The following is a 12445-nucleotide window of genomic DNA, read 5'->3' as shown; positions in this document are numbered from 1 at the left end:
GGCATGCTCCTGATGAGGTGGCGGATGGTCTCCTGAGGGATCTCCTCCCAGACCTGGACTAAAGCATCCGCCAACTCCTGGACAGTCTGTGGTGCAATGTGGCGTTGGTGGATGGAGCGAGACATGATGTCCCAGATGTGCTCAATTGGATTCAGGTCTGGGAAATAGACAGGCCAGTCCATAGCATCAATGCCTTCCTCTTGCAGGAACTGCTGACACACTCCAGCCACATGAGGTCTAGCATTGTCTTGCATTAGGAGGAACCCAGGGCCAACCGCACCAGCATATGGTCTCACAAGGGGTCTGAGGATCTCATCTCGGTACCTAATGGCAGTCAGGCTACCTCTGGCGAGCACATGGAGGGCTGTGCGGCCCCCTAAAGAAAAGCCACCCCACACCATGACTGACCCACCGCCAAACCGGTCATGCTGGAGGATGTTGCAGGCAGCAGAACGTTGTCCACGGCGTCTCCAGACTCTGTCACGTCTGTCACATGTGCTCAGTGTGAACCTGCTTTCATCTGTGAAGAGCACAGGGCGCCAGTGGCGAATTTGCCAATCTTGGTGTTCTCTGGCAAATGCCAAACGTCCTGCACGGTGTTGGGCTGTAAGCACAACCCCCACCTGTGGACGTCGGGCCCTCATACCACCCTCATGGAGTCTGTTTCTGACCGTTTGAGCAGACACATGCACATTTGTGGCCTGCTGGAGGTCATTTTGCAGGGCTCTGGCAGTGCTCCTCCTGCTCCTCCTTGCACAAAGGCGGAGGTAGCGGTCCTGCTGCTGGGTTGTTGCCCTCCTACGGCCTCCTCCACGTCTCCTGATGTACTGGCCTGTCTCCTGGTAGCGCCTCCATGCTCTGGACACTACCCTGACAGACACAGCAAACCTTCTTGCCACAGCTCGCATTGATGTGCCATCCTGGATGAGCTGCACTACCTGAGCCACTTGTGTGGGTTGTAGACTCCGTCTCATGCTACCACTAGAGTGAAAGCACCACCAGCATTCAAAAGTGACCAAAACATCAGCCAGGAAGCATAGGAATTGAGAAGTGGTCTGTGGTCACCACCTGCAGAACCACTCCTTTATTGGGGGTGTCTTGCTAATTGCCTATAATTTCCACCTGTTGTCTAGTCCATTTGCACAACAGCATGTGAAATGTATTGTCAATCAGTGTTGCTTCCTAAGTGGACAGTTTGATTTCACAGAAGTGTGATTGAGTTGGAGTTATATATATATATATATATGTATGACAAAACACATCATGACAAGAGAGACAACACAACACTACATAAAGAGAGACCTAAGACAACAACATAGCAAGGCAGCAACACATGACAACACAGCATGGTAGCAACATGACAACAACGTGGTAGCAACACAACATGGTAGCAGCACAAAATATTGAACAAGCATTATTGGGTACAGACAGCAGCACAAAGGGCAAGAAGGTAGAGACAACAACACATCACGCAAAGCAGCCACAACTGTCAGTAAGAGTGTCCATGATTGAGTCTTTGAATGAAGAGATTGAGGTAAAACTGTCCAGTTTGAGTGTGTTGCAGCTCATTCCAGTCGCTAGCTGCAGCGAACTGAAAAGACAAGCAACCCAGGGATGTGTGTGCTTTGGGGACCTTTAAAACCTCTACAGGATCGGTGGGTCCCCAGCGGGACAGTTGAGCTAGCCCTTTGGGGACCTTTATCAGAATGTGACTGGCAGAACCGGTGTTGTATGTGGAGGATGAGGGGTGCAGTAGATATCTCAGATAGGGGGGAGTGAGGCCTAAGGCCACTACACCTGTAATAACATCTGCTAAATATGTGTATGCGACATATACCATTTTATTTAATTTATTTATTTAATTGGCTATTTTTAGTTTTTTTTATGATTTATCTTTGAATCGTGTACAAAAAATGTATTGCCTTTTAAAGATTTCTGTGGAGAGAAACATTGAGTATAAACACATTTTTTCCTATACTTGTGAAAAATAAAAGCGTATCGTAATTTCTTAATATATATTTGAATATGCTCCTCTCCAGTTCTTGCTCATCAACGCCTTCCTTTAAAAACGTGACACGCATAGATTGTGTGACAGGTCACGTGATGGAGAGGAGCAACGGGACCAGCCGGAAGGAGGGGTGAGCCGATGTTTAACCCGACTGAACGACTAGTCTATCTAGCTAGCATTCCTCCTTGCCCCGACGCTTAGTTAGAAACAGGGAGAGAGAGATTTAAAAACGAGGATCGCAAATTAGAATTCAGAGACGGATTGGATTTGAATGATCAAGGCAACTCGGCTATTAACAACGGGACAGAAGGACTCGAAAAATGGCCACATATACACCGCTGAACCCGAAAGAACTGGCGAGGCGTGTTTGAACGCGACGGAATCTTTTTGTTTCGGTGTGATTAGCAAACCAAACGAGTTTTGGGAATAACCGAGGCCCTATATCCTCGGTGGATTCTTTCTTCTTTTTTTTTGATGAGGAGCGCAAGATTGATGACCGCTACCTTTAACAAGGCCAGAAAAGCGACATCCCCTTTAAATTAAGATTAGACTGGTGCATTTATATGTAATAATATGTAAAACCGTGGTAGTCGTAAATATTGTAACGTAGTCTTGTTTGTTTGTGCAGCGACAGAAAATGGTGAGATGACTTCTCAGAATTAAAAAGATTTCATTAAGCTTACGAAGTCAGTGGAGTGAAATGTTTTTAGCTGAACGTAAGCTGATAATAGTTATGATCCGTCCCTGATAAACCAAAGGAATGAAGCCAGGACATATCTTTGGGCCTGGATACGTTTTGATCGGTCTGTGTGTATGATCGGAAGGCTCGCCACAGAAGCCAACATTCCAGTGGATTCTAAAAACCCTGGCCTTTGTTTTGTGCTTATGAACTGAAGTCGGTTAAACCATAAACTATGCAGTAAATCGCCTTCTAACGAAGTATTGTTGGACCTTTTTACTAATTAAGTCTTTATTAGGCCCAAGTACCTGAGAAGAAAGAGTATTTGGTGAGAAAAGTCTAGGCCTTGTGTACAGATATGCGAGTGTTGCCTGTGGAAGCTTTATAGCTGACGACGTTACACATCAAACAAATAGGCTGTAGTTATGTCGCTATTGTGACGATCAAAGTCCGTCGCAACGTGGTGCAATGTTTATTGAAGGGCTAAGGACACTTGTCACATGTATCTGATTTGCAATCCTTGTATTTTTGTTTCATCCTTGTGCCAAAAAGCTGTCACGAGCGTAATCGTATTAATTGTAAACGTACCCAAAATAGTCGGGTGTATTATTGGAAGAGGATAAAATAACAATTAATGTGCCCTTTGGAACATCGGCGTTGTATCAACCTTGGGAAAGCTTCATCGATTTACAGATGGCTTTATTCAGGGTGAAGGTATAGGAATAATTTCGGCAACGCAATCTTTTACTTATGTTCATTTCTGGACCTCAATCGATTGAGGAACAAACAAACATAAGCGGACGAGGAAGTCAAGGCTAGCTTGTCAAGCTAAAGTAAAGGGCTACGCAGAAGGGGAGAGGAAAAGGTGAGCGTTCGTCTTTCATCAGCTGTATAGAAATACATTCGGCTCGGCGGTGATGTAACCGTACAAACTACCCTAATTTGGACCGATTTAATGTCTGAACCGTGTTGCTTGGTAGATCTCTGTGCCTTTATTACTATCATACCGTAGCTGGAAATACGAACAATTTAGCTGCGAGAACTAGGCCTAGGCTTTACTACGCACAAAGTGAACCATTCGTCAGCCGTTACAGTAGCCGGTTATTGCCTAACCGTGTGATTTCAGAGAAACGAAGGCCTTGCTAACCCTTTACGGTAATTTGCATAACGTCAGCCCGGACCGTGTGTCGTAATCACCGGGGTGTTTTCATCGTTTCCCTGAGGCCTTTCCTGGTGGCTGTGGAATCTGCCTAGGTTTACCTGTTCTGCACAAACAGGATGTGCACTGTTGCCTGGATTTAAAGCAATAGTTGAGAGCTGAGGACATTCATTCACCAGTCGGTTGGACAAAACTGGTTTAAAGTGCTAGTGATAATAATAACACTTTATTGCTGAGTTTGTTGCACAATAGACAAATATCACTAAAGGACTAGTAACATACTAACATACTGGACTTTCTGTAAACATAATCATAGGTCTTCCCTCAGTCCTCAAGACATTTGATCTATAGTCAGGGGCTTAGTTCATGGCTAGACATCCATAGTCAATCCATAGGATTGTTATTCTTTTTCATGTGAGAAGGTCTTCGTCGCGTGTCTGTCCGCCGCTCCCAAAATGGCCTCCAACATGGCGACCTCCGACCTGTCCGAGACATGGAGGAACTGTTTCGAAGAGGAGCTGATCTGCCCCATCTGTCTGCACGTCTTCTCCGAGCCCATCCAGCTGCCCTGCAAGCACAACTTCTGCCGGGGCTGCATCTCAGAGGCCTGGGCTAAAGACTCCTCCCTGGTCCGCTGCCCTGAGTGCAACCACGCATACAGCCAGAAGCCTGCTCTGGAGAAGAACCACAAGCTGTCCAACATCGTGGACAAGTTCAACGCGTTGTCTGTAGAGAAGGTCGCCTCGCCGGTGCTGCAGTGTATTCTGTGCCGCCGTGGCCCGCCGCTCCCGGCTGTCAAGGTTTGCCTGCGCTGTAGCGCCCCCTGTTGCCAGAGCCACATCCAGACACACCTGCAGCAGCCCTGCTCTGCCCTGGGACACCTGCTGGTGGAGGCTGAGGCAGTCAAGGCCTGGACGTGTCCTCAGCACGACGAGTACAGACTGTACCACTGTGAGGCAGAACAGACTGCCGTGTGTCAGTACTGCTGCTTCACACGATGCCATCCCAGTCACGGACACGGAGTCACTGACGTGGAGCTACGCCGCAACGATATACGGGTAAGACTAAAATCTGTCTTTTACACACACTCCTTTGATTTAAGAACAAAGCGCCTCAAATTGCGGGTGTGTGTGTGTGTGTGTGTGTGTGTGTGTGTGTGTGTGTGTGTGTGTGTGTGTGTGTGTGTGTGTGTGTGTGTGTGTGTGTGTGTGTGTGTGTGTGTGTGTGTGTGTGTGTGTGTGTGTGTGTGTGTGTGTGTGTGTGTGTGTGTGTGTGTGTGTGTGTGTGTGTGTGTGTCGGAGTGTCAGTCTTCGAGTGTATGCATTTTTCAATTGTGATCCAATCCAACCCCCATTCTCATCTGTTGAGAGTGACAAACAATGTGTTGGAGGGGTGGAACAATGAGGGGTTTAAGCCAGCCTTATCTCCCCAGCACAGGTGCATCCTCGCCTGGGACCACCAGCCGGGAGAATGGAGGGGGGGGGGGAATGAATTGAGATTCTTCACTCTGTTCTGTGGTAGAAGAGAAGGAATGGTTGTTTATGGTTTCCTTTTTGTTTTCTTGTGATTCTCTTATTTCCTGGGTTCTAGAAAGGAAGGCTGTGGTTGGTTTAAAAACGACCAACTATCCCCAGGTTGGGGATATGAGGGGCTAGTCAGTAATACAGGCTTTTCTCCTGACTCATATTGGTGACTACTTCTGGCTTCTTACTCTGTTTTATGACTCTGTTAATACTCAGTGTGCATTAGCTTGTTAGTAGTCTATTCTGTGTGTGGTGGGGGGTGGGGGGGTGGGGGGGATCAACCACATTGGAAAGGTTAGGAAGGTTCTTGTATAATGAACTACAGTGTGAATTCCTGTCCTCTGATTTTTCCCTGTGGCTGACTACCATCTCCATTTGTAATGAGTGACTCTGGGAGCCTGAAGTTAATGTACTGTGACAGTGTTACTGCTTAAGTGCATCTTGTGGCGGTGGCAGAGGGGGTAGAGATGCTCCCCATGACCTCTCCACCATGGTCCCCAGCTCCACCCCACCTCCCCAGGGCATGACTGTCCTACCTCCCCATATCACTCTTCTCCACTGGGGGTCCTGGTGGAAAATGTTAGATGTGCCATTTCTATCCATCAGTCCCCCCCCAGTACCCCTTAAAGGTACTGAATATCCCCCATCCAGAGAGGTACTGCCCCAGGCTTCTGCTCTGAGCCTGAATCTATCCGCATTCAGGTCACAGACCACTACTACTGTGGGCATGCAGGAAGATACTATGAGAGCAGTGTCCTGCTATACTTGTAATATTTGCCCCCAGGAAGTGTAATTGTGGTGTGGCACTCTGGTTTGGCCAAAACACCAGCCCAGAATAATTAGTGTTTTGACAACAGTACCATGAGTGGGCCTAGTGTATGTGGTGTTCTGAGAAAGGAGGAGAGAAGAGTATCTCTCTCGCTCATTCACCAGAAATAGCGATTGGTTGCCATGACAGCTCCCTCCCTCAGATAAACTGTTTGTTAGATGGAGACTAAATTGGCTGCCTCAGCCAACTAGAGGCCTGATGGCGTTTCTCTTCTCATGTGATTTTATTTGTTCAGCTATGTATGAGGAGTTATCGAACCCAACTATGAATGACGTTACCGTTTCTCTCTCAGCAAAATCTATTGCGGCAGCAGGAGAGGGTGGAGGAGAGAGTTCAGGACATCGATGAGCAGCTCTGTAAACTCGACTCTGACAAGTGTGTGGTGGAGGTATGTCTGACACTCTTTCTCTCTCTCCCACACCTCAGCCAGTGAGCACAGACTGCACACACCCATGCATGTATACCAGCGGTGTGTGTAACGGTGTGTTCTCTCCTACAGGATAGAGTGTGTGAGCTAAAAGAGGAGGTGCGTGTGCAGTACCAGCGGATGCAGCACTTCTTGGAAGAAGACCTGTCCCGAACACTGGAGGTTCTAGAGCGGGCGCGTTCTAGGTTCTGCCAGGAGAACGCGGGCCAGGTTCTAGCTCTGGGAGAACAGAGACACGAGGCCCAGAAGCTGCTCAGCTCGGTCCACACGGCCTTCGGCAAGGCTGAGGAGCTGGGCTTCATGAAGAATACTAAACCTGTCAAGATCCTCATGGAGAGGTGAGAGATGGCTTATTGTACACATTACAACTGTAGTCATGTTACACTTGTCATGATACACATTACTATTTTATTTATTTAGAACAGAATTCCAAACTCCTTACATATCTTTTTATGACAGGATCAGACATGTAGCAGGGAGACAGAGCAGAAATGTGCGGGGATCGAACCGGAACTATAGTTTTAATGGAGAGCTAATATACCAGGCTTGTTACATACATATTTGTGTGTTGCAGGTCTCAAGCGTGCGTAGGAAGTACACTCCCTCCCTACAAGGTGGGCAGTCTCAACTCTAAGCTGTTCCTGTCAGAACTCTCCAAGAGAGAGAAGAGCCTACGGAAAACACTGGAAGGTAGGATCAAGAGAATCATCTTTACAGAATCTTCACTCCTGTATCTGCTTGTTTGTGTTGGTAGATCAAGGGAATTCATATTTGGCTTTGTATGTCTGATCCCCCTCTTTCTCTACCTCTCTCCCTCCCCCCCTCCAGCCCCCCTAGCCCCTCCCTCCTCGTTCCTCCAGTCCGTCCAGGCGTATCCCAGCGGCCTTGGCTCCGGGGCAGAGAAACGCAAACACTCCTCTGCGTTCCCAGAAAGCAACGGAAGCGCGGGAAAACATCTGCTTCCGGGTTCAAGGACTCCTCATCCAAGCAGCCCTACCTAGGCCCAAACTCTGCCCCCGGGGAGGGCCAATCCTCCAATCAGCAGCCTCTGGTTCCCTGTGGCCCCTCCCACATGAACGAAAATGGCGGAACAGGAAGTGGAAGTGGCTCTCTAACAAATCACCATTCAGGGTCTGTGTTCAGTCCCTCCCACTTCCCCCCTGCTGGCGGTAGCTCCTCCCATACTTCTCAACAGGCAGTGCTCCCCCAGTATGGTGGGCGTAAGATCCTGGTGTGTACCATGGATAACTGCTACTGCTCTGGGGTACCCTCTGTGTCGGGCCACCGCGGCCACCCTCCCTACCCACGTTCAGGCTCCTTTCCCTGGGTAAGCACCCAGGACTACCCCCCTCCCCCTGGCCTGGCCTCTGGAGCTCCGGCCATGCAAGGGCTGGCTGTCAGAGACTGGATAGATGCACAGCAGACGCACAGACACACAGACTTCTATGGCCTGTATGGGCAGCCCTCCACCAAGCACTATGTCACCAGTTAACACACATACATACATTTATCTATACACACACATTCTTCTACAGGCAAACAGCTCTCTACTAAGCACTACACTACTAGTTAAATAAACACGTCTACACATGCATACATACATACATACAGGTACACACAGACGTTCACTTCTACATGTTATACGGACAGTCCTCTGCTAAGCACCGTGTTACGACTCGTATAGATGCACTTACAAGCACTCTCGGGGGCAGGGTTGACATGCATTCGTTGTCTCTGTCAGACAGACACAGTGTACTGTATGATGATATACGTGTCTTTGTGCAAAAACTGTTGACGCTGAAGCACTTTGGCTCAACTGAAATGTTTTAGCGACATCTCCTTCCCCGTCGTAGTGAGATCGATAGCCTTATGTTATAATTATTTTCCATGTTTATTGAACATGGTCTGATAACTGTAAAGAGAACAATGGTTTATTACTGTTACAGCTCTGGTTTTGTCTCCTCTCCTTGCTGAGTTCAGGGATGTACTGTGCAGCTTGAACACACTCGCTCTTCCAAGTTCTCTTCTGTGTGTCGGCTGGGACCCCCTCCCATGCACTTTGGGGGATGGGGTGTGTTGGGATTTCTCTCTGTGTAGAAGTTGCTCTGTAGACAGGTCTAGGATTAGTTTACCCTCCCTATAGACACAGGTCCAGGATCAGCTTACCTTAAACATCAGTGGGTCAAATGGCAGAAACTGTCCCTAGATCAGGGTTTAGGAGCAACTGTTAATCTACTTCATTATGGACCTTCTTTATTCCCATTGATCCAAATCCCATCAGAGAGGGGATCCGACCCCCTTCCGTTGTGCTGCCAGGCTTTCCATCGGATTGAATTCTTCCATCTGAGAGAGCTCCTTTTTAAATTTTATTATTATTAATATACTGATCATGACACGAGTGATTCCCATATGGCATATGAGTAATCATACCATATGAGCAGGTATCATGTTTGTCTTGAAGACAATTGGACTCGTAGACAGGATGGTGGCTCGGCGAGCAACTACATGGCCTGGACTGTACTGGACAGACCAAACAAATCAACTCAAGCATCTGGGAGTGTGACGGTGACTATGCGTTAATAATGTACTTCCTGCAGGGTGACGTCACTTCCTTTTAACAAGCACACGCTCTCAGCTTCCTGTTTGCAGCTGTAAGCATGCGGGGAAGAGTTTTATAAAGCACTCTGGAATAAAACATTTAAAAAAACAAGAAATAAAAAAAAGATGAGTGGAAGTAATGGTTGAGGGTTTTTTTCATGAACTTTTTCTAAGAAACTGGACTGTTTGACTTCAGCATTGGTTAAAAAACATGCTGGAAAGGAACTGTTACAAGAACAGTCGAACAATAGAAGAAAAAAAAATTGAACTTTTTTTTTTTTTTTTTGTAAATATTTTGAAATGAAAAATAAAGGACGTCAATTGGAGGGTTCCAAATAAATCAAGGCATTTAATTAAGTTACATCCCTCCATTTCTTGATCACAACCCAAGTCTCTTCCTCTTTTCTCTTGTCAGCCTTTATTTTCAGATCTGTCAAGTAAATAGTTTTACTTACTGATACTGAACTACACTTCTACATTTATGTGGATGCTACCATGATGATGGATAATCCTGGCTGAATCGTGAATAATGATGAGTGAGAAAGTTAGACGCACAAATATACCCCCAAGACATAATAACCTCCCACCATTACAATTACAGGTGGTGAGCATTTTTATGATATTTGTGTGTCTAACTTTCTCAGTCATTAATCACGGTTCATTCAGGGTTATCCATCATGGTAGCATCCACGTTCATGTATAATGTTTAAACATATTCTATTCTTATTTACATTGTGACCCCAAAATGACTACATGATTTACCGTTCATTTCTTTTGGGCACTAAACAACCAAAACAAACAGCAAATGCATCCAACAAATGTGTAAAGTCACAAGCTTGATGTAGTCATTGTGTGCTATGAATATGGGACCAAATACTTAACTTTTCACTACTTTAATACACATATGTGAATTTGTCCCAATACTTTTGCTCCCCCAAAATGGGGGGTGACTATGTACTAACAGTGATGTAATTTCTAATAGGTTCACCCAATATGCATGAAAATACACTCATTAAAGCTGACAGTCTGCACTTTAACCTCATAGTCATTGTTTGATTTCAAATCCGAGTATAGAATCAAAAGAAGAGAAAATGCTTCACTGTGCCAAAAATTAGAGGGCACTGTAAATATCATTGCTTGGTATGTAGTGGGTTGAAGGGGAGACTCCCATAAGAATACAACCACCACACATATTGTAAGACATCCAACTGACCCTGTCATTTACTGGGTGTTCGTCTGAGTGAAGCTCCCAGAAGACCTTGTGGTCAGGGATGGTAGACATGCAGTCAAAGTTGTGCTGCTCTTTCTCTGTAGTGATGAGTCAGGGGTGGGAGCCTCTTTCCCTCCATCTCACACACTGGATCAAAGTCGTTCAGCTCTGTCTCTGGTGGAGTCAGGGGTGGGGAAGTTGGTAAAACCTTGAGGATAGGTTATAAAGAAAGCTGAGCTCCACTAAACAAACTGGTTGGAGAAGTCATCTGAGGCAAGGTTGGTCTGTGGAGAGCCAGTCGCCTGAATCTGGGTCAGAATCTTGGGTTGGCTGTCCGCTCCCTCGCCCATACAGCTCACCCATACAGTTGTCTGTTGACCAGAGAAATGACTGAAAGAGAAACTGAGATCCCCCCACTTCGCCCACCAACAGAACTACATACTAACATCAGTAGGTTTTTATTGCAGTGGAAACTTCATGGGTAGTGGAGGCATCTGAGAAAGAGAGAGAGGAATCTGTCTATCAGGGTGGGTGTGTTTCAGGCTGACTAAGCTGTAGCTTTAAAGCTTTCTGCCACCTAGCACTTTGGACCTCAATCCTCTTCAGCTAGCAGGGATGATCCACTATTAGTGTGTGTGCTTGTGTGTCAGAGAGAGTTTTTATTTTTGTATTATTTTTATTAGCCCATCCGCAAGCAGCAAGCTAGCTCATTCTCCTTTGGATGATAACAGTAACTTTGTTTTACATTTGAGTTCTTTACAGCTATTTTGTTACATATACATTTCACATTTATGATATTTCGATACACAGTATTACATGACAGAAAATAGTTTGGTTTACACATTAAATGGTACTCAGAAATATCCGGTATACATGATACAGTACATGGTCTTTTTGGTCCTAACTATTACAGATCATGAGCTTTTAGCATAGGGGAGATTTTGTGTATGTGTGAAGAGAGGAGGACATTACTATCTGCTCGTCGTAAACAAGGTTTGGCTTGACTAATACGTTTCTTTAAACCCATATTCCTAGCTAGGCCATGCATGTGCAGGTTCACTAATCTCTCCATCATCAGCGTGTCGATACCTAGCTCTGGTCCAGGGCATTAGTGTGGCTTGCTAACGCTGAGCTCCGTATTAGCGAGCTGCACTTAATGCCCTGGACCAGAGCTAGTTGATGTACGATGGTTTGGACAGTGAGGTGAATTGTAGATCAGATAATCTGCAGCAATGCACAGAGTTTAGGCCGACCCTGGCCAACAAACAGTATCACATGACTCTGTTAATAAACGAGCCAGCATAGCACCGACAGAGATGGTTGCCTCGCTTCGAGTTCTTAGAAAACTATGCAATTTTTTTTTTTTATGTATTATTTCTTACATTGTTACCTCGGGAAATCTTAAGTGTTATTACATACAGCCGGGAAGAGCTATTGGATATAAGAGCAATGTCAATGTACCAACATTACGACCAGGAATACGACTTTCCTGAAGTTGATGCTCTGTTCGGACCACCACCCAGGACAATGGAGCTAATTCCAGTAGGCGATCCAAAACAACGACGCAGCAGACGAAGCGGCCACCTGGCCAGGCTCCGCAGACGTGCACACCGCTCCCGAGTATACTACTAGCCAATGTCCAGTCTCTTGACAACAAGGTAGATGAAATTCGACCAAGGGTTGCCTTCCAGAAAGACATCAGAGATGGTAACATTCTCTGTTTCACGGAAACATGGCTCTCGGGACACATTGTCGGAATCGGTTCAGCCACCGGGCTTCTCCATGCAATGCGCCGACAGAGATAAACACCTCTGGGAAAAGGAAGGGCGGGGGTGTATGCTTTGATTAACGACTCATGGTGTAATCAAAACAACATACAGGAACTCAAGTCCTTCTGCTCAGCTGATCTAGAAATCCTTACAATCAAGTGCCGGCCATTTTACCTACCAAGAGAATTCTCGTCAGTTATAGTCACAGCTGTGTACATTCCCCCTCAAGCAGACACCAGGACG

The 12445-nt window shown here is 46.3% G+C and overlaps 1 protein-coding gene across 1 annotated transcript; it reads left to right on the top strand.

Annotated features, from left to right (window-relative positions):
- Positions 1 to 2144: 2144 nt before the first annotated feature.
- On the top strand, positions 2145 to 10260 carry trim8b (tripartite motif containing 8b). The gene is given in 6 exon segments (XM_014213389.2): positions 2145 to 4904; positions 6491 to 6586; positions 6698 to 6963; positions 7200 to 7315; positions 7454 to 7567; positions 7570 to 10260. Coding segments are annotated over 6 exon segments (1743 nt in total). The 5' UTR covers positions 2145 to 4301; the 3' UTR covers positions 8118 to 10260.
- Positions 10261 to 12445: the final 2185 nt, after the last annotated feature.

The sequence above is a fragment of the Salmo salar genome, chromosome ssa01 (genome assembly GCF_905237065.1).
Source record: "Salmo salar chromosome ssa01, Ssal_v3.1, whole genome shotgun sequence".
Taxonomy (NCBI): domain Eukaryota; kingdom Metazoa; phylum Chordata; class Actinopteri; order Salmoniformes; family Salmonidae; genus Salmo; species Salmo salar.
This window is presented reverse-complemented; position numbering and strand designations above follow the sequence as displayed.